The 27,835-nt window shown below is 56.3% G+C and overlaps 2 protein-coding genes across 2 annotated transcripts; one reads left to right on the forward strand and one right to left on the reverse strand.

The window, feature by feature from the left end:
* Positions 1 to 6,115: 6,115 nt before the first annotated feature.
* Positions 6,116 to 20,899, reverse strand: SPINT1 (serine peptidase inhibitor, Kunitz type 1). Its single transcript, XM_029078225.2, has 10 exons — positions 20,333 to 20,899; positions 15,657 to 15,784; positions 15,420 to 15,558; positions 15,152 to 15,322; positions 14,467 to 14,496; positions 14,179 to 14,319; positions 13,870 to 13,920; positions 11,465 to 11,635; positions 8,967 to 9,014; positions 6,116 to 6,967 (listed from the first exon to the last, which is right to left on the reverse strand). The coding sequence occupies exons 1-10, from the start codon at positions 20,769 to 20,771 to the stop codon at positions 6,756 to 6,758; spliced, it is 1,530 nt and encodes a 509-aa protein (XP_028934058.1). The 5' UTR covers positions 20,772 to 20,899; the 3' UTR covers positions 6,116 to 6,755.
* A 345-nt stretch (positions 20,900 to 21,244) lies between these two features.
* On the forward strand, positions 21,245 to 27,784 carry PPP1R14D (protein phosphatase 1 regulatory inhibitor subunit 14D). The gene is made up of 5 exons (XM_039913952.1): positions 21,245 to 21,278; positions 24,163 to 24,462; positions 26,833 to 26,916; positions 27,087 to 27,119; positions 27,402 to 27,784. Exons 2-5 carry the CDS (start codon positions 24,199 to 24,201, stop codon positions 27,477 to 27,479), a joined length of 459 nt encoding a protein of 152 aa, XP_039769886.1. The 5' UTR covers positions 21,245 to 21,278; positions 24,163 to 24,198; the 3' UTR covers positions 27,480 to 27,784.
* Positions 27,785 to 27,835: the final 51 nt, after the last annotated feature.

Here is a 27,835-nt window from a genome sequence, read left to right on the forward strand (position 1 = left end):
CCCCTCCCTCTTTCCCCCCACCCCGCGCCTCGCACTCAGCCCCGGGGAGGGCAGCGGCTCTGGGGCTCAGCTGAGAACTCTCGCCTAGTTTCCCAGACAAGGCTGGGCCCTGCGATCCAGGTGACTGTGCAGGATCAGCCTCTTTGATGAGATTTATTGAGCACTTGTGTGCAGAGTGCTGAACGAAGCGCTTGGAATAGTAATAATTAGGGTACTTGAATGAATTTTAATGTTGGTATCTGTTAAGCGCTTACTCTGTGCCAAGCACTGTTCTGAGCGCTGGGGTAGATGCAAGGTAATCAGGTTGTCCCAAGTAGGGCTCACAGTCTTCATCCCCGTTTTCCAGATGAGGGAACTGAGGCACAGAGAAGTGAAGCGATTTGCCCAAGGTCACACAGCAGTCAAGAGGCGGAGCCGGGATTAGAACCCACGACCTCTGACTCCCGAGCCTGGGCTCTTTCCACTGAGTCATGCTGCTTCTCCCAATAATTGTATTTATTCAGCACTTACTCTGTGCCAAGCACTGTACTAAGCACTGAGGTAGATACAAGCAAATCGGGTTGGACACAGTCCCTGTCCCACATGGGGCAGGCTGTCAGTTCACTGTGGGCAGGGAATGTGCCTATTGTGATATTGTACTTTCCCAAGGGCTTAGTACAGTGCTCTGCACATAGTAAGTGCTCAAATGTGACTTAATGAATGGAGTTAGTAACCAAGTTCCCTGCCCGCGGGGAGTCTACAGTTTGAAGAGACTCCTCACTTCTCCTTCGTCCTCCATCGTTATGGTATTTTAGCATCGGTCTCCCCTGCTAGACCGAAAACTCCTTGAGGTCAAAGATTTGAACTCTTGTCCTCTCCCAAGCCCTCAGCTGCCTCTAGACTAAGCTCATTATGGGCAGGGAACACCTGCCGATTCTCTTGTACTCAAGCGCTTAGTACGGTGCTCTGCACACAGTAAGCGCTCAGTAAATGCCATTGAGAATAACTACTACTGATGGATTGGTGGCCTGCTGTGTGACCTTGGGCGAGTTACTTGTCTTCTCTGGGCCTCAATTTCCTCATCTGTAAAATGGGGATTAAGACCGTGAGCCCCGTGTGGGACGGGGACTGTACCACAGCGCTTAGAACAGTGCCTGGCACATACTAAGTGCTTAACAAATACTATCATTATTATTATTAATAGGAGAGCCGAGTAATGCTTACTCTCACTTATCCTTGGAGCTGGGGGATGGAGACCCCAGACACCTGAAATCCACAGATCATCTCAATCCACCTTCCCTGTTGTCTTCCCCCTCCGCCGGTCCTTTGGTAAACGGGGAAATGGTCCGGGTCGTCCGCCATTTGGGTAAGCGGAGTTGGGTGGGGTTGGTCGAGAGAGAGAGGGAGCGAATGTGTGTGTTTGTGTCCCCTGCTTCCTGTGGGAGCCGAGCTCTACTTTGGACACAGGGTGTGTATGTGGGTGTGTATACGCACGCGCCCTGGCGAGGGCCGTGTCCCCTGCTCTCTGTGGGAGCGGCGCTCTCTACCTTGGGCACCGAGAGGGTGTGAATGTATGTGTGTATCCCCGCTGCCTGTGGGAGCGGCGCTCTGAACCTTGGGCAGAGGGCAGTGACGCAGCCTCTCGCGCTGCCCTGGGAACCGGCTCGGCCCGGCTGCTCTGGGGAGAGTCAGTCGATGAGTGGAGTGCGGATTCAGGCCTGCCCCTCTGCCCCACGAGGCCACAGGGGACTTCCAGGCCGGGCCCACCTTGAACCGCTGCTGGGTAGGGGGTGGGCGGAGGGGCAGCTGCCCTGCCCGCCTTCTCAGCGGGGTAGGGACACCCCCTGCCTGGAAAGTGCCGGCTTGGGGCTGGTGGATCAGCCCAGTGCGGAGACGTCTCGGTTTTTTCGGGGGGCAGAGATGGGGGTGGGACCCCATCTACTGAGCTTCTCGTCCTCGCTGGCCGGTTCCCTGGGAAGAGGGAGGCCAGCCCTGGCATCGCTTTGAGGATGTCTGTTATATTGTTATGTGTGTCTGCTATAGACTTATATTGTGCTCTCCCAAGCGCACAGTACAGCGCTCTGCACACAGTAAACGCTCAATAAATACCAGATGAGGGAGAGGAGGCCATGGGCAAGGGCTTTGCCCCTCTGGGTTCCCACTTTAGACTGTAAGCTTGCCATGGGCAGGAAATGTACCTCTTTATTGTTATACTTGTCAGCTGTGTGACTGGGCAAGTCACTTCACTTCTCTGTGCCTCAGTTACCTCATCTGTAAAATGGGGATTAAGATTGTGAGCCTCCCGTGGGACAACCTGATGACCCTGTATCTACCCCGGCACTTAGAACAGTGCTCTGCACATAGTAAGCGCTTAACAAATACCAACATCTTTATTATTATATTGTACTCTCCTAAATGCCTAGTACAGTGTTCTGCACACAGTAAGCGCTCAATAAATACGACTGAGTGGGCAGGTTGGAGAGGGCAGATAGTGGGCAAGGGCTGCTAATAATGGTATCTGTTAAGCGCTTACTATGTGCCAGGCCCTGTACTAAGCACTGGGGTGGATACAAGCAAATCGAGTTGGACCCAGTCCCTGTCCCAGTTGGGGCTCATAATCCCTGCACTGTAGTTAATGTTGGTATTTGTTAAGCGCTTACTATGTGCAGAGCACTGTTCTAAGCGCCGGGGTAGATACAGGGTCATCAGGTTGTCCCACGGGAGGCTCACAGTTAATCCCCATTTTACAGATGAGGTAACTGAGGCCCAGAGAAGTGAAGTGACTTGCCCACAGTCCCACAGCTGCCGAGTGGCAGAGCGGGGATTCGAACCCATGACCTCTGACTCCCAAGCCCGGGCTCTTTCCACCGAGCTCGTCGTGGGCAGGGAATGTGTCTGTTTATTGTTGTACTCTCCCAAGCGCTTAGTAAAGTGCTCTGCACACCGTAGGCGCTCAGCAAATGGGACGGACTGACTGCCAGCCTTGGCAAGAGGCTGGACGGGATTCGGTCTCCGTCTCTAAGTCCTGAGGTGGTGGTACGGGGGGGCGGTGAGTGTGCACGTGTGGGGTTTAGTCAGACGGGGTCAAGAGTCAGGCCCGAGGTGACCGGGGGCCTGAGGTCCCTGGCGAGAAGTCAGATTGTGTGGCGGAGTTTCCCCTGGGCCCAGAATCTTGTTGTCTGTCAGCCGTTTTCCCTCAGTTGCTCCTCCCGTCCCCTTCCCTCCCCTCCAGGCTGGGGCTGCCTCTTCTGGGCCTTGCCTGGAGCCCCCACCTCCTTCCCGAAACTGCCGTGAGTCACTCACCTGCCTCAGGAAGGTGACCCGGCGGATTCTCCCGTCAGACAACCCCTATGTGGGACTTCCTTTTTTTATTCATTCATTCGTCCGTATTTATTGAGCGCCTACTGTGTGCTCTGCACTTCCCTTCCCTGGGAAGCGCTTGGGAAAGTGCAATACAACGCCTGTATTGTCGTAGAGAAGCGGCATGGCGGAGCGGCGAGAGCTCCGGCAGGCCTGGGAGTCGGAAGGTCATGGGTTCTAATCCCGGCTCCACCGCTTGCCTGCTGTGTGACCTGGGGCAAGGCGCCTCACTTCTCTGGGCCTCGGTTACCTCATCTGGAAAATGGGATTGAGACCGGGAGCCTCACATGGGACAGGGACTGTGTCCAACCTGATTACCTTGTATCTACCCCAGTGCTTAGTAGGGTACCTCGCATATACTAAGTGCTTCATAAATAACATTATTATTATTATTATTGACATTCCCTGCCCACAACGAGCTCACAGTCTAGAGGGGGAGAGACAGACATTAATGCAAATAAATAAAATGACAGATTTGGTCATAATTGCTGTGGGGCGGAGAGGGGGGTGAAGAGCAAAGGGAGAAGCCAGGGTGATATGTGTTCTAAGTGCTTATTATGTGGCAGGCACTGTACTAAGCACTAGGGTGGATAAAAGTTAATCAAGTTAATCAGTTCCTGTCCCACATGGGGGTGCAGCCTTCATGCCCATTTTGCAGATGTGCTGAGGCACAGAGAAGTTAATTGACTTGTCCAAGGTCACAGAGCACACAAGTGGCGATTAGACTGTAAGCCCGTCGATGAGCAGGGATTGTCTCTATCTGTTGCCAAATGGTACATTCCAAGCGCTTAGTACAGTGCTCTGCACATAGTAAGCGCTCAATAAATACTACTGAATGAAAGCGGCAGAGCTGGGATTAGAACCCAAGTCCTGCCTCCCAGGCCATGTTGCCGCTCCCCAGGGCCTGGAGTGACTTAAGAAGTTTAAATCTAATTTACCGAAGAATTTTTGGCAGCTATTTGTTGTTAGCACACAGCAGACAAGTGGTGGAGTCATAATTAGAACCCAGGTCCTTCCCACTGGTCCATAAATATGGCAATTATGAACACACCATAATTTATTTATATTAATGTCTGTCTCTCCCTCTAGACAGTGCTGGGCAGGGAAGGAGGCTAACAACGCTTTTTTACTCTCCTAAGTACTTAGCACCATGCTCTGCACACAGTAAGCGCTCAGTAAAGACAAGCAGAATAGCCAAGTGGACCGAGCATAGACCGGGAAGTCAGTAGGACCCGAGTTCTAATCCCAGCTCAGCGGCCTGTCTTTGTGACCTTGGGCAAATCACTTCACTTTTGTCTGCTAGTTCTGTTGTACTGTACTCTCCCAAGTATTTAGTATAGTGCTCTGCACACAGTAAGTGCTCAGTAAATACCACTGATCGATTAATGATAATAAGTATGAAGATATGTGTAAAAAAGCTAACGGTGGTGTTTGGGTACCGGAGTGGCGAGGAAGTGAGCACGGACCTGGGAGTTAGAAGGACCTGGGTTCTAATCCCAGCTCCGCCACTCATCTGCTGCGTGATTTTGGGTGAGCCATTGAACTTCTCCGGGCCTCAGTTACCTCATCTGCAAAATGGGGCTTGACTGTGACTCCATGCGGCACATGGATTGTGTCCAACCTGATTAGCTTGTATCTACCCCAGCGCCTGGCCCATAGTAAGCGCTTAACAAATAGCATTAACAACAAAAGAAAGTGCTGAGGGGGCAGCCGGGGGTGGGCAGGAACGGGAACGCCGCTCGGACACCGGACGTCCTTTTCCATATTGGGCCCATTGCGGTTCCAGAGAGAGGACAAAACAGCTACAGATGGGCCAACGACCACCAACCTGTTCCCAGGTGGTCATCTGTCCCTGCAGTTAGGGAGCAACGAGACATCGGATCCTGACTTCCTGGCCTTGGACACAGACCTTCCTGCCTACAGGTGGGTGAGTGAAAGACTGTGTGTATGTGTGTGTTATATTGCTAGAGAGAATCTGGAATCCAGCCGGTCCGTCCCCGTCCCTCGGACACAAACCTTCCTGCCCACAGCTGAATAAGTGAGTGTAGAGTCTGGAGTCCAGCCAGCCTGCCCCGTCCGGTCTGGATATGTCCCGGACAAAGGACGCCTTTCTTTCTGCTATCTTCAAAGCCCAGCCTCCCTCCCTCCGCCCCAGCTCCCGCCGACCCGGGATCCAGGAAGGGGACGCCCAGGATCTGGAGCAAAGCGGGGGTCGGGGGATCGGCAGACACGCGTGCTGAGGTGAGGCCGATTTCCGGCACGCGATTGCACGACGGGCCACGCGCCCCGAGTGCCGGCACCGGGGTGCGGGGGTCTCGCGTGCCATCCTCTTGAACCGGAGTCCCGGCCGGGGCCGAGCCTGGCACTTCCTGCAGACCCGGTGGGCAGAAAATAGGTCACCGTGTGCTGGTGGCTAGAGAAGCAGCGTGGCTCAGTGGAAAGAGCATGGGCTTTGGAGTCAGAGGTCATGAGTTTGAATCCCAGCTCTACCACTTGTCAGCTGTGTGACTGTGGGCAAGTCACTTCACTTCTCTGGGCCTCAGTTACCTCATCTGTAAAATGGGGATTAAGATTGTGAGCCCCATGTGGGACAACCTGATTCCCCCGTGTCTCCCCCAGCGCTTAGAACAGTGCTCTGTACATAGTAAGCGCTTAACAAATACCAACATTATTAGAGCACAGCCTGCAGCTCAGGTGCCAGCCCGCACCCTCTCCTGCGGGCGCAGACCGGGCTCTTCCGCCCCCGCCCCCCTTTCAGACACAGAGTAGAGAGAGACCGAGGGGCAAGATGATTTATTACAGGGGAGAGTGGGGGACCCAGGCCTGTGCCCTGCACGGCTCCACCTTACCTGCCCAGCCTACCCACTAAGGCAGTGAATCGTATTGTACCCTCCCAGGCGCTTAACACGGCGCTCTCTGCCCTTCGAGCGCTCAATAAATACCATTGAGGAGGAAAGGACAGGTCTGGGGAGCGGGAGGGTAGTTTGGAGGGAAGAACGTCCTTAAATAAGAAAAGCAACAACCTTTACAGCAAAAATGTACACAGGAGTCTCTCGTTGGCTGGCAATGCCTGGTCCGAGGGCACCTCCAGCTGGGCGAGGGGAGCTTGGGGCCTAGGGAGAGAGCGGCCCGGCGGCTATGCTGTGTTTCCCGGCCCCGGCCCCCGGGGCGGGAAGAACGGGAGGGAGTGGGGCGGATGGGGAGAACTTTTCCCCTCAAATCCGCGCTCACCTCCCGCCGCGCCCCCCCCACCACGCCCCGGGACGTGGGGGCATCTAGAACGCGGCCAGCCCCCGGGGCTGGCATCCACGTGTCGCCCGCCAGCTGGCGGCGGGGGGGAGGGGGCTGGGGCGGGGGAGGAAGGGGGCTTGGTGGAGCGGGAGGGGGCCGGGGAAGAGCTGACCAGAGCCCCCGGCTCAGAGGGGCTTGGTGGTGTGGTTGTACACCAAGTGCTCGGTGTCCTCGGCCGTGGAGACGGTGGAGCTGGCCCCCGTGGGCGGGGGAGGGGGGTGGCGCCGCCGCCGGCTACTCCCTTTGCGCCGTTTCTTGAAGAAGCAGTAGCCGAGAAGGGCCAGCACGACCACGATGCAGGTGGCCAGGAACACGGCCACCGCCACCTCCACCGAGACTAGGAGAGGACAGGGACGCCCCTCGGTCACCCAGTGCCCCCAGCTACACCCTCCCCATATAGAAATCGTGGGGATTTCTGAAGCGCTTAGTACGCAGAACGGGCTAGTGGATAGAGTGAGGGCCTGGGAGTCGGAAGGACCCGGGTTCTAATCCCGACTCAGCCCGTGGCCTGCTGTGTGACCTGGAGCAAGTCACTTCAGGTCTCCGGGCCTCAGTCACCTCAGCGGTAAAATGGGGATGAAGATTGGGAGCCCCATGTGGGACAGGGACTCCGTCCAACCTGATCAGCTTCTGTCGAGTCCGGGGCCCAGAGCGGTACTTGACACGTAGTGAGCATTTAACAAATATCGCCGTTATTATGACTGTCTCACAAGCCCGTAATCACGGCCTTATCTTTATCAGTCATCAATCGTATTTACTGATTGCAGGACCCTGTACTGAGCGCTTGGGCCAGTCAGTATAACAGACGCATCGACTCCTCTCTCTCATTCAACCCGTGTATTCACTTTATCACTAAATTCTGTCGGTTAACCTTTAAAACCGCTAAAATCCACCCTTTCCTCTCCTTCCAAACAGCTGCCACGTTAATCCGAGCATTTATCCCACTTTGATTACCGTTATCAGCCTCTTTGCTAACCTCCCCACCTCAGTCCACACTCCGTTCTGCCGCCCGGATCGTTTTTCTATAAAAACGTTCGGGCCACGTTTCCCCTCTCCTCACCTCCGGCGGTTGCCCAGGCCCCTCGGCATGGAGCGGAAACTCCTCACCATCGGCTTTAAAGCACCTGGTCACCTTGCTCCCTCCTACCTCACCTCTCTACTCGCCTACTACAACCCGGCCCACACAGTTCGCTCCGCTAATGCCGACCTACTCCCTGTACCTCGATCTCGCCGCTGGCCACTCGCCCACATCCTGCTTCTGGCCCGGAACGCCCTCTCTTTTCATATCTGACAATCACTCTCTCCATCTTCAAAGCCTTCTGGAAGACACTCCTCCTCCAAGAGGGCTTCCTTCTGCGTCACCCTGACTCGCCCCCTTTATTCACCCCCGCCCTCCAACACCCCCCCGCACCTATGTACAAATCCATAATTTATTTCTATTAACGTCCGTCTCCCCCTTTAGACTTTAAACTCATTGTGGGCCGGGAATGTGCCTTGTACTCTCCCGAGCTCTTAATACAGCACCCTGCATAAGGTAAGCGCTCAATAAGTACGATTGATTGATGTGTCAAGCACTGTTCTAGGCGCTATCCAAGATAAAAGATAATCACGTCGGACACAGTCCCCGTCCACGTAACACTCACAATCTAAGCAGGAGGAAGAACAGGTATTGAGTCCCCATTTTTATAGAGGAGGGAAATGAGGTATAGGGAATTTCCACAGAGAAGCATCATGACCTAGTGGACACGGTTCTGGGAGTCAGAAGGACCTGGTTTCTAATCTTGGCTCTGCCACGCTGGGCAACCCTGGGCAAGTCGCTTCTCTGTGCCTCAGTTTTCTCATCTGTAAAAGGGGGATCATGACCGTGAGCCCCATGTGGGACGTGGCCTGTGTCCAACCTGATTAGCTCGTACCTACTCCAGCACTTAATACGGTGCCTGGCATGGAGTAAGTGTTTAACAAATAGCATAAAAAAAAAAAGGGTGAAGGTCACACAGCAGACAAGAGGCAAGGCTGGGATTAGAACCTAGGTCTTCTGACTCCCAGGCCCACTTTCTTCCCGCTAGGCAAGGGAAAGTCCGATTACACCGTAAGCCCGTCGATGGGCAGGGACTGTATCTGTTGCCGAATTGTACATTCCAAGCGCTTAGTACAGTGCTCTGCACATAGGAAGCGCTCAATAAATACTACTGAATGATAGGGGGGTGGGGGGAGATGACCAGGAGGGCTGAGGTCAGCAGGAAGGGGTGGGGGGATGCCTAAGGAGGGGAAGACGGGGGGAAGGGAGGAGCTATTATTTGGAGACCCTGAATACCCTCCCACCTTCCAGTGCTCACCTGAGCCTGCAGTCAGGGTCTCCCGCCTCAGGCCAAACACGTCTTTCTCTAGGAGGGGGAAGAAAGATGGGGGAGCGACACCGTCTCAGTCAGGGGTGTAAGCAGACGCCCTAATCCTCCCCTGACCCCGGCGGGGCCCCTGATACCTCCCCCTGGAGCTGCGGCTGTCAGTCCCTATTAGAGGACTATTATTATTAATAATAATAATGTTGGTATTTGTTAAGCGCTTACTATGTGCCGAGCACTGTTCTAAGCGCTGGGGTGGACATAGGGGAATCAGGCTGTCCCACGTGGGGCTCACAGTCTTAATCCCCATTTTACAGATGAGGGAACTGAGGCACAGAGAAGTTAAGTGACTCGCCCACAGTCACACAGCCGACAAGTGGCAGAGCTGGGATTCGAACTCATGAGCCCTGACTCCAAAGCCCATGCTCTTTCCGCTCAGTAAATACGACCGAATGAATGACTCTATACCGCCTCGTGACCTCGTTGTGGGCAGGGGTCTGTTGCCGCACTGCACGCTCCCAGGTGCTTAGTACAGTGCTCCGCACACACTAAGTGCTCCATAAATACACCGGAACAGATGGGCGGGGAACGTGTTTCCCTACGCTCATATACTGTACTCTCTTAAGTGCTTAGTACAGCGCTCTGCGCACAGTAAGCGCTCAATAAATACGATTGATTGATAGCAAGCCTCTCCCCTTCCCCTGCTGGGGACTGCTGGCTGCAGGAGGGCATCCAGGATGACTCCCATTGCCAGCCCCTCCCCTCCCAGCTCCAACCCTTTCCCCTTCCTCATTCAATCGTATTTACTGAGCGCCTACTGTGTGCCAAGCACACGTTCATTCATTCAACAGTATTTCTTGAGCACTCACTATGTGCAGAGCACTGTACTAAGTGCTTGGAAGCGGACAGTACAGCAACAGACACAATCCTCGCCCACAAGGAGCTACCTTGTGGCTCAAGAGAAGCAGCGTGGCTCAAGGGCAAGAGGCCGGGCTTGGGAGTCAGGGGTCATGGGTTCTAATCCCGGCTCCACCACTAGTCAGCTGTGTGACTTTGGGCAAGTCGCTTTACTTCTCTGGGCCTCAGTGACCTCATCTGGAAAATGGGGATGTAAACTGTGAGCCCCATGTGGGACCACCTGATCACCTTGTATCCCCCCAGCGCTTAGAACAGTGCTTTGCACACAGTAAGCGCTTAACAAATACCGCCGTTATTATTAACCCTCTCCCCTACTGCCAGGCTCTGCTCACCAGACAAGGCCCTGACCCTCAGCAACACTCTCTGCTCACAGGCCCCGCCCCCTCAGCTCATCATTGGCCAAGTCCTCGTAGGCCCCGCCCCCTCAGCCCCAGGAGCCTATCAGAAAGGCAGTGCGGCTCAGTGGCAAGAGCCCGGGCTTGGGAGTCTGAGGCTATGGGTTCGAATCCTGGCTCTGCCACTTGTCGGCTGTGTGACTGTGGGCAAGTCACTTCACTTCTCTGTGCCTCAGTTACCTCGTCTGTAAAATGGGGGATTAATAATGTTGGTATTTGTGAAGCGCTTACTATGTGCAGAGCACTGTTCTAAGCGCTGGGGGAGATACAAGGTCATCAGGTGGTCCCACGGGAGGCTCACAGTTAATCCCCATTTTACAGATGAGGGAACTGAGGCAGAGAGAAGTGAAGTGACTTGCCTACAGTCACACAGCTGATGAGTGATTAACTGTGAGCCTCCCGCGGGACCACCTGATGACCTTGTATCTCCCCCAGCGCTTACAACGGTGCTCTGCACATAGTAAGCGCTTAACGAAGCAGCATGGCTCAGTGGAAAGAGCACGGGCTTTGGAGTCAGAGGTCATGAGTTCGAATCTCAGCTCTGCCACTTGTCAGCTGGGTGACTGTGGGCGAGTCACTTAACTTCTCTGTGCCTCAGCTCCCTCATCTGTCAAATGGGGATGAAGACTGTGAGCCCCACGTGGGACAACCCGATTCCCCTGCGTCTCCCCCAGCGCTTAGAACAGTGCTCGGCACATAGTAAGCGCTTCACAAATACCAACATTACTATGATTATTATTACAGTCCCCACAGCCCAGGGTTCCAATCAGTGGCCCCGCCCCTCAGCTCCTCATTGGACAAGGCCGCCCAGGCCCCGCCCCCTCAGCACCGAATGATCGACACACCCTCGCTGGCTCCACCCATCAATCCCCGGTTCCTCATTGGACAAGCCATGCAGGCCTCGCGCCGCTCATTGGACAAGCTCCCGCAGGCCCCGCCCCCGGGAGGGGGGGCTCCTCACTGGACACGCCCCCAAGGCCCTCGCGGCGCGCTCATTGGCCACCCATCCTAAACCCCGCCCCCTCATTGGCCACCTCCTCCGAATCTCCGCCCCCCCGCGCTCACTGGCCACCTCCTCCGAAGCCCCGCCCCCAGCGCTCATTGGCCACCCCATCCGAAGCCCCGCCCCTCGCGGCGCTCTCATTGGCCACTCCCTCCCCGGGCCCCGCCCCCGCTCACTGGACACGCCCTCGCAGGCCTGCAGACACTCCTGCTCCCCCTCGAAGTTGTTCTTGTTGCCAGGGCAGCCGCCGTAGGTGAAGCGGAAACAGCGCTCAGTGAAGGGGTTGTAGTACCACCGCAGCTGACTGTCCTCGCACACGCCCGTGTCGGGCACGTCCACGCAGTGTTCTGGGTGGGGGGGGGGGGTGAGGGTGCGTGAGGACCCCCGTGGGCAGCCTCTCCAGCCCCCCACCAACACCTCCCCATCCTCCCGGGATCACTGGGGATGGGGAATTAATTAATGTTGGTATTTGTTAAGCGCTTACTATGTGCCGAGCACTGTTCTAAGCGCTGGGGTAGACATAGGGGAATCAGGTTGTCCCACGTGGGGCTCACAGTCTTCATCCCCATTTTACAGATGAGGGAACTGAGGCACAGAGAAGTTAAGTGACTTGCCCACAGTCACACAGCCGACAAGTGGCAGAGCTGGGATTCGAACTCATGAGCCCTGACTCCAAAGCCCACGCTCTTTCCACTGAGCCACGCTGCTTCTCATGGGGAATGTGCCTGTTCATTGTAGTAATCGTAACAATTGTCCATTCCCAGCGCTTAGTACAGTGCTCTGCACCTAGTAAGTGCTCAATAAATACTACTGAATGAATGAATGATGTGGGTACAGTGCTCTGCACCTAGTAAGCGCTCAATAAATACTATTGCATGAATGAATGAATAATGTGGGTACTTGTTAAGTGCTTACTAGGTGCAGAGGCGCTTAGTACAGTGCTCTGCACCTAGTAAGTGCTCAATAAATACTATTGAATGAATGAATGTGGGTACTTGTTAAGTGCTTACTAGGTGCAGAGGCGCTTAGTACAGTGCTCTGCACCTAGTAAGTGCTCAATAAATACTATTGCATGAATGAATGAATAATGTGGGTACTTGTTAAGCGCTTACTAGGTGCAGAGGTGCTTAGTACAGTGCACCTAGTAAGCGCTCAATAAATGCTATTGAATGATTGAATGAATAATGTGGGTGCTTGTTAAGTGCTTACTAGGTGCAGAGGTGCTTAGTACAGTGCTCTGCACCTAGCAAGCACTCAGTAATACTATTGAATGATTGAATGAATGATGTGGGTACTTGTTAAGTGCTTACTAGGTGCAGAGCCCTGTTCTAAATGTGCTTGTTCATAAGAATCATAAGAATTGTCCATTCCAAGCGCTTAGTACAGTGCTCTGCACCTAGCAAGCGCTCAATAAATACTATTGAATGAATGAATGAATAATGTGGGTACTTGTTAAGTGCTTACTAGGTGCAAAGCACTGTTCTAAGCACTGGGGGAGATCCAAGGTGATCAGGTTGTCCCACGCGAGGCTCAGAGTTAATCCCCCATTTTACAGATGAGGGAACTGAGGCCCAAAGAAGTAAGGGACTTGCCCACAGTCACCCAGCTGACAAGCGGCAGAGCCAGGATTCGAACCCCTGACCTCTGACTCCCAAGCCCAGGTTCTTTCCACTGAGCCATGCTGCTCCTCTGCATTGTACTATTTTTACTCTCCCCAGCGCTTAGTCCAGTGCTCACTACATGCAACTGAATGAATGCGTGGCTCAGTGGAAAGAGCCCGGGCTTGGGAGTCAGAGGTCACGGGTTCAAATCCCCATTCAGCCGCTTGTCAGCAGTGTGACTTTGGGCCAGTCACTTCACTTCTCTGGGCCTCAGTGACATCTGGAAAATGAGGATGAAGACTGTGAGCCTCACGTGGGACAACCTGATTTCCCTGTATCTACCCCAGCACTTAGAACAGTGCTCGGCCCATAGTAAGTGCTTAACAAATACCAACGTTATTATTATTATTACTATTGAATGAATGAACAAATAATAATAATAATGACGGTATTTGTTAAGTGCTTACTATGGGTCAAGCGCCGTTCTAAGAGCTGGGGTAGATGCAAACAAGTCCCTGTCCAACATGGAGCTCGCAGTTTTCATCCCCATTTTATAATAATAATAATTTGGTATTTGTTAAGCGCTATGTGCCAAGCACTGTTCTAAGCGCTGGGTAGATACAAGGTAATTAGGTGGTCCCACGTGGGGTTCACAGTCTTAATCCACATTTTTAGAGATAAGGTCACTGAGGCACAGAGAAGTGAAGTGACTTGCCCAAGGTCACACAATAGGCAAGTGGCGGAATTAGAACCCAGGCCCTTCAGACTCATAAGCCGCCGGCTCTACTCGCTAGGCCACGTTCCTTCCCTATCCACGGGGCCTGGTTGCTTCTCCTGGTGGGCGGGGAACCCGTCTACGACCTCTGTTATATGGCACTCTCCCCAGCGCTTAGTATAGTGCTCTGCACACAGTAAAGGCTCCATAAATATGACCGATTGAATGATAAATACGACTGATCATCGAGGTTTTGCTCACTCACCCTTCTCGCTGGGAAAGTCGACCTGCTTCAGCTCATCGAAGCCGCTGATGTCTGCAGGGGAAGAGAGGGGTTCAGAGGGGGTGTTCCGGGGAGAGGGGCTGGGTGGGGGGCAGCGGCCCCACCGCAGGATGGGGGGTGGGGGGCGCGCGCGGGGTTGGAGGGGGCCCAGAACAAGGGTCTGGGAGCGAAGGAAGACCGGAACCGGCCTAGGGCACGGGCTCCCCCACCCCCTGACCCCGAGCGGAGGGAGAGACCGGAGTTGGGTGTCCGTCGGGTCCCCGGGGCCGTCCCCGGGAGCAGGAGACTCACACTGGTCACAGCCCGCCTCATCGGAGTTGTCGGCGCAGTCGGATGTCTCGTCGCACTCCAGGAAGGCGTCGATGCAGCAGCCGTTACGGCAGCGGAACTGGGAGGCCTGGCAGACCTCGGAGCACGTGTGGCGGGTGGGGTCTGGGGGTGGTGGGGGGCGGCGGTGAGACCCTGACCTGGGGACGGGCCACGGCTGGAGGGGGGACGGAGGAGACGGCAAGGCGGAGGCGGGGCGGCCGGTGGGGCGGGGGGAGGAGAAGCCGCCGGGGACGGGAGCGGGAGACCCACCTGGATTTTGACGACTTTCCACCAGGGGCCCTGGGGAGGGAGGAAAGCAGGGGTGAGTGGGGGAGCAGACGGGAGCCCGGCCCGGGACAAAAGACTCCTCCTGAACTCGGAGAAGGCCGGGGAAGACCCACTCCTCCCCATTTCCATTACCCCTGTCCCCCGCAACCCTATTTACTGTCCCTCCGTCTCACCTATTTCACCACTGCCCCCTCACCCAAATCTGGCCTGGAACTCCCTTCCACCTTCACATCTCAGTCTCCCCACCTTCAAAACCTTTGTAAAACCCCATCTCTCACAGCCCTTCCACAACTAAGCCCTCATTTCCTCTTCTCCCACTCCCTCCTGCACCCTTTATTCACCCCACAGCACTTATGTATAGCTCCAAAATTTCTTTATACTCATATTCATTCATTCAATAATATCTATTGAGCGCTTACTATGTGCAGAGCACTGTACTAAGCGCTTGGAATGGACAATGTGGCAACAGATAGCGACAATCCCTGCCCAGTGACGGGCTCACAGTCATATCTGTTTCCCCCTCTAGCCTCTGAGCTCCATGTGGGCAGGGAACGTGTCTACCGGCTCTATTCTACCGTCCTCTCCCCAAGCTATTAGTCCGATAGCCTGCATATCGGAAGCACTCAATAAATACCACCGATGGATTACCCGGCCCTCCCCGACAAACCTCGTACATCCTTGCAGGCCATCTTGCACTCTTCCTCCCGCAGGTAGTTGTTCTTGTTACCCAAGCAGCCGCCGTAGACGAACTTCTGGCACTGCTGCTCCGTGGAGTTGTAAAACCAGCGAGGGAAGGAGCCCCGACAGCGTCCCACCTTTTTGGGGACCAGACAGTAATCTGGGGGTGGCGGGGAAGGGAGGAGAAGGGTGTGACGGAGAGGCTGACGGAGCCCCCGTTCCTCCGTCTCATCCCGAGCTGGACAGGCTCCCCTCACCTGCGGTCTGCTCGCTGGACAGCACGGTGATGGTGACGTTGTCCGTGTCTCTCTGCCCGTCTGGGTTGGTGGCCGTCAGCTGGAACACGTAGCTGCCCTCCTTCAGCCCCCAAACCTCCAGCTGGTCGGCCTCCTTTTTCTGAGGGGGGCGGGAGTCATGAGGTGGACCCCCTCGGCCACCCCCAGACCCTTCTCCTGTGGCAGGCTCTGCCCCCACTCCCACCCCCTCCTCCTCACCTCCACCCTCACGGAGGCATCGCCCTGCAGGAGGTGCCAGTCGGTGTCGCCCGTGCCCCGGAGGACTAGGGGCTCCTGGGCCTGGACTTTCAGGTCGGTGCCTGCCCAGGTTCTGGGGATCCGGGATCCTGGGGAAGAAAAGGGGACGCTGCTGGGTGGGCCTTGCTCTTATTATTAAGTACGTCATCTCCTCGGTGATTATTCTGCGCTAAATCCTCTGCTGAACGTCACGCCGATACAAGGTGGTGGGATTGGACACGGTCCCTGTCCCACCTGGGGCGCCCAGTTCAAGAAGGGAGAGCTGGTATCTTATCCCCATTTTGCAGATAATGAAACTGAGGTGCAGAGAGGTTAAGTGACCAGCCTGAGGTCACACTGCAGGCCAAGGACAGAGCTGGGCCTAGAGCCCAATTCCCTCTCTTTTTAAAAACATTTTTATGATATCTGTGAAGTGCTTACAATGTAATAATAATAGTAGCAGCATCTGTTAAGCGCTCATAATGTGCCAGGCACTGTACTAAGCACTGGACTATGTGCTGGGCACTGTACTAACAGCTGGGGGTAGATAAAAGATAATCAGATTGGACACGGTCCCTTATCCGTCACAGAGCTCATAGTCTTAATCCCCATTTTACAGATGAGGGAACTGAGGCACGGAGAAGTGAAGTGATTTGCCCAAAAGTCACACAGCAGACCAGTGGCGGAGCTGGGATTAGACTCCCGGGCCCGAGGTCTATCCACTAGTCCATACCGCTTCCATGTTGCTTCTTGATTCGTAGCCGAGTGTTCTGTTCCCTAGGCCCCAGACAGGGTGCAGTCACATGGCCCCACCCAGGAAATTGGGGGAGGGCAAGATTCGTGTCATGCCAATTTGTGGTCCACAGAGCAAGACTAGAGCTGGTGAAGAGGGTCAACCCCTCTAATGGTGATAGGAGAGGGGAAACTTTCCCCCTCGAAGGATCCCTAGAATTGGTGACGCTTTGGCTTTTCCACAGCGCTTTCACACCAAATCTCATTCTCCGCACTCCCCTGGGAGGCAGGTAGTCTCACTCCCATTTCACAGATGAAGCAGCGGAGGCCCAGAGAGGCTCAGGGATTTGCCTGCGGTCACACAGCAGGTTAGTGGCAGAACCCAGAAGAACAGGGCCCCAGCCAATGACCCCTTGCAAGGGCCTGATTCCTAAAGTGATGGACAAGCATATGCGTGAACATGACCTTCTGGCCGCTGGGCACTACATGGGGATGGTCAGTTCCCTGGCCAGAGGAGGCCTGGAGTCAGTGGGGACTGGTTCAGGAGAAGCAGTATGGCCTAGTGTATAGAGCACAGGCCTAGGAGTCAAAAGGACCTGGATTGGGCACGCATTTGCTTCACCGGGCCTCAGTGTCCTCATCTGTAAAATGGGAATTAAGCCTGTGAGCCCCAGGTGGGACATGGACTGTGTCCAACCTGATTGGTTTATATCTACCCCAGCACTTAGCACAGTGCCTGGCATCTAGTAAGTGCTTAACAAATACTATCTCACACACATACATATATATATATATGTATGAATATATATATATATACATACATATATATATATACATATACATACATAAATACACCAGGAGGAGGCCTGGAACAAGGATAAGGAGAGGGGGCTGAGCTCACGCTGACCCTTGCAGATTCTGAAGGCCCAGGCACAGAGGGTGGCTTAATAACAATAATAATAATAGGGGTATTTGTTAAGTCCTTACTACTGCACTAAGCGCTGGGATAGATACAAAGTAATCGGGTTGGACATACTAAGCGCTGGGGTAGATACAAAGTAATTGGGTTGGACACAGTCCCTGTCCCACAGAGAGCTCACAGTCTTAATCCCCATTTTACAGACGAGGGAACTGAGGCCCAGAGAAGTGAAGTGACTTGCCCAAAGTCATCCAGCAGACAAGTGGCAGAGCCGGGATTAGAACCTGGACCCTTCTGATTCCCAGGCCCGGGTTCCAGTCACTGAGTCACACCGCTTCTCTGGGTTCACGGGGCTATGGGGAATCGGCCGGTTGGGGAGGCTGGGTGTCCGGACCCCAGAGTTCTACTTTCTCTCCAGGGATCTACGTGTCCCCGCCTCGTCGGCATCCCATAAGCAGAGGGAGAAAACTTCTGGAAGTGGAAGAAGGACGGATGCCTCCCGCAGGAAGAATCAGTCAGGATTGCCTCCCGTCCCAAAGAGCCACCGCCTGAACTTCCCGGCCTCTCCCCCCCCAACCTGGAGAGCAAAGGGCTGGAACGGCAATAAAACCGGCCCCTCCCTCCGGCCACTCTGGAAGGTTGCCAAGGCAACCGCAGCCCCTCCTCAGCTCCTCCCCTCCTCCACTTCCTGGAGGGAGGGAGCACCTGACCCAGGTAGGAGCCCACCCCTCCTCAAAGGGTAGGAGGGTCGAGGGGAAAAGGGAGGAAGCGACCTGGGTTTAGGTGGAGATTGGAGGGGGGGGATCTCCCCAACCACTATGGTCCCCCATTGACACCACCCCCAGCCCCAGTGGGACATAGGGAGGGGGGTGGATGACTGGACCATTCCTTCACTCGTATTCAATCGATCAGGGGCAACCTCTGACCAACAGGTTCCTGGGGAATACCTGTCAGCTCGGCCTCCTCTGCCCCTCAGTCCACCTGGGGCTGCCCTTTACCCTGGAGTTTCCCTGGGGTTTCCAGGGCATAGGGGCAGGGGCTCTTCCAGGCCGGCTGTTCCCCGGAGGAGGAGGAAGAAGAGGGCAGGGATGGGCCAGGCCCAGCCTGAGCAGAGCCAATTAGAGCTAATTACCATGCAGGTGACCAGCCACTTCCTTGAGGAACAGGCTGCGGTCCTGGTCCAACGGGACCCGGAGGCCAGCTTGACCCCGGACTGGCCTCTGGAAGGGGTGGCCGGCCCCGGGGGACTCCAGGCTGGAAAGAGGGGCCCCTCACCTGCCCCAGAGGACTCTTTGGGGAGGGAAATCGGGTTACCCCCCCAGGATCCCGGCCTCTGGCCGGGGGCGGGAGTAGGGCAGGGACCACAAAGTCCCCACCCCGGGGAAGCTAAACTCAGTCCCTCAGCGCCGCTGTGGGGACCCCAACCCCCTTCGGGCCTCCAGAGCGGCCTCCCCTAGAAGGAGTTAAGGAGAGGCCCCAAGAGGGAGGGGACGGGAGGGGAGGGCCAGGGTGACTTCACCTTCAGAGGTAAACAAAGCCGGGAGATTTCCTGGCTCCCGAGCCCAGCTGGCACAGAGAGGTTCAGTTCATTAGCCCCTGCCCGACCTGGGCTCTGCCTCGCCATCCTCCCTCTGCCCTCGCCAGCGGGCACCCATCCATCCTGCCCCCCCCGAGCCCCTTCTGACTTTCCCCACCTTCAAGGGCTCTCTGACCTCTTCCGTTCCCTTCCCTACTCAAGGGCCCAGTTAGCCCAAAAGAAGGTTAGCCCCAAAGAAACCTGGCTGCTTCCAAGTGGTCAACTGACCCGTGGGGACGAGGGTCCCCGGCAGCAGAGGGGGAGGGTCCTTTTCCTAAAGTGGAGGGAAGGGGAAACCTGTCCCGGGTGACCTAGACTCTCCTCCTCAAGCCGTGGTCCTGGGGGCGGGGGGAGATGGGGGCTACAACAGGGTTGATCCAAGGCCCATGTGAAGCCCTAGGGCTCCCTAGGCCGAGACGGGTGGACTGGACCGGGATGGACTGGGCTGGGGAAGGCCCTGGATAGGTGCACGGGATCTACACCTTCCCGTTCTCCGGAAGGGAGGGTCTCTCAACCCCGCAGCCGACCCCAGATGATGATGAAGGTATTTGTTGAGCGCTTACTCTGTGCCAAGCACTGTTCTAAACGCCGGAGGGGTTGGGGGCCGACCACCACCAAGCCCCCAGGTTCCTAGTCTTAAGGGGCCACAGCCTATGGTTGTTGGTCTAATCCCGGCTCGGCCACTTATCAGCCGTGTGACTGTGGGCAAGTCACTTCACTTCTCTGTGCCTCAGTTCCCTCATCTGTCAAATGGGGATGAAGATCGGGAGCCCCACGTGGGGCGACCTGATTACTCTGTATCTACCCCAGCGCTTAGATCAGCGCTTGGCACATAGTTAGAGCTTGACAAGGACCATCACCATCGTGCTCTCCCAAGCGCCTAGTAGAGTGCTCTACCCACAGTAAGGGCTTAATAAATACGACTGCTTGACCGACTAACCGACTGAGGCAGGGTTCGGGATCGGGTCCTTCCCTCCACAGGACCACCCAGGGTCATCTGCGAGGGCCCGTCCACCGCCCCCAGCCCCCGCCAACTACACAGTGCTCCGCGCACGGTAAGTGCTCGATAGAGACCGTCGGCTCTGTGGAAAGAGCCCGGGCCGGGGAGTCACAGGTCGTGGGTTCTAATCCCGACCCCGCCGCTTGTCTGCCGTGTGACCCTGGGCGGGTCACTTCACTGGGCCTCAGTTCCCTCGCCTGGAAAAGGGGGGTGAAGCCCGGGACCCCCCGATTACCTTGCATCCAGTGCTCGGCACAGAGTAAGCGCTTAACTTCGGGTGATTTGAGGGCGGATTGCTCGCGGGCAGGGATCTGATCTACTAACCCTCCCGGGACCCGGGGCGGGAAGGGGGGTGGGTCGAGCCAACGCCGTGGACGGCTCGAGGGTCGGGGGTCGCCGGCCCCCCACCCTAGAAGTCCCCCGGGCCTCACCCCTGCCGAAGCCGTGTTTCTGGAGGTCGCGGTAGGCCTGATAGACGTCTCGGGTCAGGTAGTTGAGGAAGCCCGGCTTGCGGGTGAACTTGCAGACAAAGGCCTGCTCGTAGAGGCAGTCGAGCAGGTAGCAGGCCGTCACGGGCTCGTCGAGCCCCCCCGGACCCCCGGCCTCGGGGGGCAGCTCCACCAGGGCCAGGTTGCAGCCGGGCAGGGCGCAGCAGGCCCGCAGGCAATCCCGGCTCCTGCGCGCTGGAGGGGACCCCAGGAAAGTGGCCCCGTGGCGGATGGAGGCGTCCCGGTCCAGCACGAAGGCCGCCACCCCGGCCGTGAACCGGGCCGGGCAGGCGGGACCGGCCGGGGCCTCCTGCCCACCTTGGGCCCGGCCCGGCCGGCCGAGGGCCAGCAGGAGCCCCAGGGCCAGCAGGGGCCGGCACATCTCTCTCCCTCGCTCACCTTCGCTGGCCCAAGGAGAAGGAGGAGTTAGTAGCCCGGGGCCACCAACAAAGGGCCACCGATCGACGCCCCGCCCCCGGTCACCTGGCCAGGTGACCCCAGCCGGGCCTCGCCCCCCCCCCCCCAGAGGTGCCCGATGGGGTCCCCTCTGCCCGCCGCCTCCTCCTCTTCTTTTTCCCCCCCCTCGGCCGGTCCTCTCGCCTCCGCCCGCGGAGTTTCAGGTGAAACTGAGTCAGCGGGGCCCGGCCCGGGGCGGGGCCGGACGTTAACCCCCCAGCCGCCGGCCCCGCCCCCGGCCCCTGCCCCCGCCGGCCCGAGGAGGGCTCTTCTTGCGGGGCGAGCCCTGTGCTAAGCGCTGGGGGCAATACCAGTCCCGCCCCCCTCGGGGGGAGGGGGGCTCCCCGCCTCCGGCTCCGTTTGACAGGCGAGGGAACCGAGGCAGCGAGAAATCAAGGGACTGGCCCGAGGTCACGCTGCCGCCAGGGAGCAGGTCGGTCAGTCGTATTTAGTGAGCGCCTACTGGGTCCGGAGCACTTTACTAAGCGCTTGGGAGAGGGCAATATAACTCCACCGTCTAGTATAATGTATAACTCCACTGCCTAGTGTAATCCACTGTCTAGCAATAATGATAATAACAGATGTGGTACTTGTTAGGCGATTATTATGTGCCAAGCACTGTACTGAGTGCCCGGGTAGACGCGAGTTAGGGCTTAGGGGAGGGAGGAAGCCGAGGTTTGGACCTTGGCGGGGAGGGAGGGCAGATGGGATATGTCCCCCTTCTAGACCATAAACTCGTTGTGGGCTGGGACTCTGTTATACTGTTATATTGTCCTCTCCGTCCATTCATTCAGTGGTATTTATTGAGCGCTTACTGTGTGCAGAGCACGGGTACTTGTGCTCTGCGTACAATAAGCGCACAATAAATATGATGGTTTGATCGATTAACCGACTGGGGAGACTCCAGGAACGGCGGGAAGTCACGATTTTCCGGGACTGGGAGACTCCTCCCTCTCCCTGCCGGTAACCCTGAAGGCCGGCCCTGCCCCTTGGCCCTACTCCTCTCCCTCCCGAAGCTCCCCGGGGAAGTGCCCTGGATTCGGCCGGGGCCTCCTCCTCACCCCCGGGCCCGCCACATCACCCTCCATCCCTGGCCGGCTTCGTCGGCGTCTGGCATCTCGAAGCCGAGATGGATGAGGACTGGGGCGAGGGCTCGGCTAACCGTCCGTCCCCCGAACCCTCACCCTATCCTCACCCTACGGCCTCACCGCCGCCAAGCTGGGTCACGGTGCCCCTCGAATCGGGGGGCTGGAGGCAGGGAGGCCCAAAGCGGCCCGAGCGCCGTCCCCCTCCGCCAGCACCCTCGCCCACGGCCTCCGACGCAAGAGCGTGCGACGAATCTCGCCGAGGCCCAAGTCACCAGGGTCGGTCGCTCGGTCGATCGGATTTACCGAGCCCGGGTCCTTCCGACTCCAAGGCCTGTGCCCTATCCGCTAAGCCACACTGCTTCTAGGTACCCAGCAGAGCACTTTGCACACTGTAGGTGCTCAGTACAGTGCCCGATGCACGGTAGATGCTGAGTAAATGCCACCGATGAAGAAGAGTAGGCTGAGATCGGGGTTTTGGGGTGGGGAGTCGGGGGAGTTCTGGCAGGAGAGGCTGAGGGTGGGGCCAGGGCAGAGCAACCGGACATCGGTAGCCCAAAGGACAGGGTTGAAGCCCAGGCCACCTCCTTCACCAGCACTCAATACAGTGCCTGACATATAGTAAGTGTTTAACAGATACCGTCATCATCATCATTATTATTATTATTTCCTGGCCTGGGTTCTCCGGGATTATCTCCAAGCAAAGGTCTCTTTTATCTTGGGCAAACTCATTGACGGAGGGGGCGTGTGCCCCTAGCTCGGGTGTGCAGACCTGCCTCCCCGGGCGTCCAGGCACATGAATGTCCATGTACAAATGTGTGGGTGCCCCGATGACATCCGTATCACGGGGGGGGGGGGGGGGCGGTGAGGATTAGTGTATGTATGTGTGAAGGGGTGTATTCCTCCTTATGCCTGATGAAGGGGTGTGTACCCGACTGTGAAAACGTGGGAGCCAGCTGTATTCTAACCCACAGAACGCTTCAGGAGCAGAAAGAAGCAGGAAATACATTAGGGATAATAATAACGACGGTCTTTGTTAAGCTCTTACTATGTGCCGGGCACTGTACTAAGCGCTGGGGTGGATACAAGCAAATCGAGTTGGACACAGTCCCTTTCCCATGTGGGGCTCCCAGTCTCAATCCCCATTTTACAGATGAGGTAACTGAGGCCCAGAGAAAAGTGAAGTGACTTGCCCCAGGTCACACAGCAGATGCCAGAGTCGGGCTCTTTCTCCTCCTACCCTGCCTGCCCATCTCCCCCAGAAGTCTTGGTCACTGTGGGCTGGCAGAGATAAGGACCCAACAAATAAATATAGACAGAAAACATACATGCACACAGGCTCAGACTCACACACACACAACTCTCACAAACACACACACACTCACAGCCTGGCTGCTCAGGATCCCAGCCCTAATAATAATAATTGTGGTAATTGTCAAGTACTTACTATGTACTAAGCACTGTCCTAAGAGCTGGGGTAGATACAAGATCACAGTAAGTAAAAAAATGATGGTGTAATAATAGTACAGGTAACTGAGGTACAGAGAAGTGAAGTGACTTGGCCAAGGTCACACAGCAGACAAGTAGGAGGGAGAATAGGCCCCGGCTGGAGGAAAGGACTGAAGCTGGCAATAATGACAGTGATAATCGTGGCATTTGTTAAGCATTTGTTATTATGTGCCAGGCACCGTTCTAAGCGCTGAGATGGATACAGACAAATTGGGTTGGACACAGTCTCTGTCCCACATGAGGCTCACAGTCTTCCTCTCCATTTTACAGAGGAGGTAACTGAGGCACGGAGAAGTGAACTGACTCGCTCAGGGTCACACAGCAGACAGATGGCAGGGCCGGAGTTAGAACCCAGGTCCTTCCGACTCCAGGCCTGTGCTCTATCCATTCTCTGGCACACCTCGACTCCCCCGGGGACCCCAAGCCTCTGGCTGAGGGGGGTCAGGTGGCGAAGCCCCCCAGGCTACATCCTTTCCCAGCCTGGTTGTCCCTTCCCTGCCTCCTGGCCCCCTACCCTGGCTGCTGCAGGAGGAGGAGGAGCCCCAGGCTCTGTTCTGCCCCCTAAGTGGCAGCCACTGGCGCCAGGCAGAGAGAGGCTGGATTTCCTTCTCCCTGAAACCATCCTGCTGAACTTTAACCACCGGCCCCTCCCCGTCTCCTGAACTCCTGGCTCTTCCTCTCTCCCTCCGGCCCTCCCTCCCGTTCCTCCGCTCGCCCCCACAGGTCACCCTGGCTGTGCCCCTCCCCTCCGTGCCCGCCATGCTGTCCTCGAGCTCCTCTTCCCGCCCGGCCGGGGACAGCCAGGGCGGAGGGTCCGCGAGGGGACCGGAGGGGGCAGGAGAGGTTGCCCGCCGCCACGTGACCTTCCAGGCCCAGCCGGAAGACCCCGAGCCCCCTCCTCAGGTGAAGCACCCGGCCCAGCGGAGACACAGCCAGGTGACCGTCAGATATGACCGGGGGCAGCTGCAGCGTTGGCTGGAGGTGGAGGAGTGGGTGGACGCCAGGCTGCGGGAGTTGTACCAGGTGAGCCAAGGGATGGGCCTCAGGGGAGGGGGTGGCGGGTGGGCAAGGGGACCGCTCGGTGCGGGGGGCACATTGGATGAGGGGCTGAGGTTGCAGGAAACCAGGGACGAGACCGTCTCCTTCCGTCCTTCTGCTTCTCCCTCAGCCTCCTCTGCTGTCATTCATTGTCGTATTTATTGAATGCTTACTGTGTGCAGAGCACCGACCTAAACACTTGGGAGAGTTCCCTACAACGAGAAACAGACCCATTCCCTGCCCACAACAAGCTTACAGTCTAGAGGGCATGGGCACAGTCCATGCCCCACCTAGGGCTAGCCGTCTTCATCCCCACTTTACAGATGAGGTAACTGAGGCCCAGAGAATCAATAAACAGAACCTGTTATTGATAATGATAATTGTGGTATTTGTTAAGCACTCACCCGTGTGCCAGGCTGTACTAAGCGCTGGGGTAGATACAAGCAAATTGGGTTGGACACGGTCCCCGTTCCATGAGGGGCTCACAGTCTCAATCCCCATTTTACAGAGGAGTTAACTGAGTCACTAGAAGAGAAGTGACTTGCCAAAGGTCACAGAGCAGACCAGTGGCAGAGGCGGGATTAGAACACAGGCCCTTTTGACTCCCAGACCGGTGCCCTATCCCCTCTGCCGTGGCTTCCCATGCTGCTGTTTATTGTTCTACAAATAAAGGGCTTAGTACAGTTCTCTGCATTCAGTAAGCGCTCAATAAATATGACTGAATAAATAAAGAGGTGAAATGAAATCATGGAGAGTTCTCTGGAGGAGGAAGGGGGTTGGGAAAGGGAAGCTCCGGGGTGAGGCCCAATTTTTTCACCGGCCCGTGCCTGCCTCTCTCCCTCTACCTCGTGTCTTCTCCGTTTTCCCTCAGGATCAGAATTCTCATATTTTAAGTAACTCGGGACTTCAGTCACATTCAGGCACATTCATTCATTCTATCGTATTTATTGAGCGCCTACTGTGTGCACGGCCCTATACTAAGCGCTTGGGAGAGTACAGTTCGGCAACAGATAGAGACCGTCATTCATTCATTCATTCAATCGTATTTATTGAGCGCTTACTTACTTGGGAATGTACAATTGGGCAACAGGTAGAGACAATCCCTACCCAACCACGGGCTCACAGTCTAGAAGCGGGGGACAGACAACAAAACAAGTCGGCAGGCGTCACACACACACACACACACACACACACACACACACACACACACACACACCCCCCACCCCCACCCCACCACCCCCAGTCAGTCACTGCCTGGCGCAATCCCCGCGGGCCTCTGGTGGGAATCCCCTCCGGCCTTCGGCGTTGCCATGGGAGATGTCCAAAGGTGCCCCCCAAACCCCCTCCCCCTGCCTCGAAGGAAGGAAGGAAACGTCCTCTGGGGGATTCCCACCCCTTCCCGGATTGACCTCGCCCCCTCCTTGGATTGGCTCCCCTCCCATCCCTTCGGGTCCGGTCCTTATAAAAATAATAATAATCACGGTATTTCATTCGATCATTCAGCATTCAATCGTATTTATTGAGCGCTTACTATGTGCAGAGCACTGTCCAAAGCGCTTGGAAAGTGTAATTGAGCAACAGAGACAATTCCTGCCCACAGTGAGCTCACAGTCTAGTTGTTAAGTGCTTATTTTGTGCTGAACACTGTTCTAAGCACTGGGATAGATACAAGGTAATCGGGTTGGGCACAGTCCTTGTCCCTCATGGGGCTCACAGTCTCGATCCTCATTTTACAGACGAGGTAACTGAGGCACAGAGAAGTGAAGTGATTTGCCCAAGGTCACATAGCAGAGAATTAGAACCCACGATCTCTGACTCCCAGGCCCGTGCCCCTTCCACTAGGCCACATTCCTTCCTCTCCTCAGGCTGTCTCCCTTTATGGCATTAGTTAAGTGCCATGTGCCAGGCACTGTACTAAGCCCTGGGGCAGATACAAGCTAATCGGGTTGGACACAGTCCCTGTCGCCCATGGGGCTCACAGTCTTAACCAGTGCTTGGCACATAGTAAGCGCTTAACAAATACCATCATCATCATTATATTATTAACCCCCATTTTTCAGATGAGGGAACTGAAGCCCAGAGGAGTGAAGTGACTTGCCCAAGATCACACAGCAGACAAGTGGCAGAGTGGGAATTAGAACCCAAGTCCTTCTGACTACCCGGCCCAGTATCTATCCAGTAGGCCATGTTGCTTCTCCTTCTGTGGCTACCTGGGGTGAGGGGATGGGGATGGCTTCTGGCAGCGAGGGGGAAAGGGACGCTGAGAGTTTGAAAGGCTGGATGGGGTGAAGAAGAGGGGGTGAGCAGGGGGTCTGGGGGGGGGTCACCCCGCTCAGCCCCCTACTCGGATCGCAGGAGATGCCTGATGATTCGGAGCCAGAGATTGACCTGGAAGCGCTGATGGAGCTGCCTATAGAGGAGCAGAAGGTTCAGCTGCAGGTAGGCCCCCCGGGCACCGAGGGGCACCCCTCGGGGTCTGTACCATGAGGTCAGAGGGCTTGGGGGACCCACAAGAAGGGGGAGGTGTGGAAATGGGCAGTTTAGGGGAATTGGGTTCGGGTCCTGAGCCAGGCGACCTGGACCTTCTGACCACACTCTCTCATCTGTAGGAACTTCTCAGCCAATGTTCGCAGCCCACAGAGGTGAGACCCCTCCCCACAACTCCTGCCCAGGGGAGCAAACCAATGGGGAGGGAGGAAGATGAGACAAGGCTGGGGAGGGGGGCGGGAAGAAAGACTGAGATCCCTAGGCTGGACCATGGTGGGGGAGGGCAGGGAGAGACCCCCAGGGCGGGCTCGGGTAGACAGGCGGCCAGCGGGGAGTGGATGGGGAAGAGAAAGGGGGGGAGGTGAGCGAGGTCAGAGGGCACGAGCAATGTGGTGCAGGCCCCAGGGTCCAGCGACCCCTGCCCCCTTCCCTTCCAGGAGTTCATCTCGGGGCTGCTCAGTCACCTCAAGAAACTCCGGCCACTCAGTCAACCTCTGAAGTACAGCAATCCTTGACCCACCCCAAAGCTGCTGGGGCCCTTGGGCCAAGTCAGTGACGCTCGGGACCAACCCTGCCCACCGCTCCAAACAGGACTCCTGGACACTGACATCCAGGATGCACGTGGTGGTGGTGGGGTGGCTTGTAGGGTCTTTGGAAGACTGCATGTTACCCCCTGGGGGCCGCTGGGGAAAGTGAGAGAGTGTGCGTGTACATGTGTGTGTACGTGTCTGGGGGTGGGGTGGGGGTGTTCCTGGGCAGCGTGAGCCCCATGGGGCCCGAATGGCCACCCGTGTTAACGATAAAACCTGAAAGGGTGCCAGCTCTGTGTTGTATCCATCCATTTCAATCGTATTTATTGAGCGCTGTGTGC

The sequence above is a fragment of the Ornithorhynchus anatinus genome, chromosome 13, assembly GCF_004115215.2.
Source record: "Ornithorhynchus anatinus isolate Pmale09 chromosome 13, mOrnAna1.pri.v4, whole genome shotgun sequence".
Lineage (NCBI taxonomy): Eukaryota > Metazoa > Chordata > Mammalia > Monotremata > Ornithorhynchidae > Ornithorhynchus > Ornithorhynchus anatinus.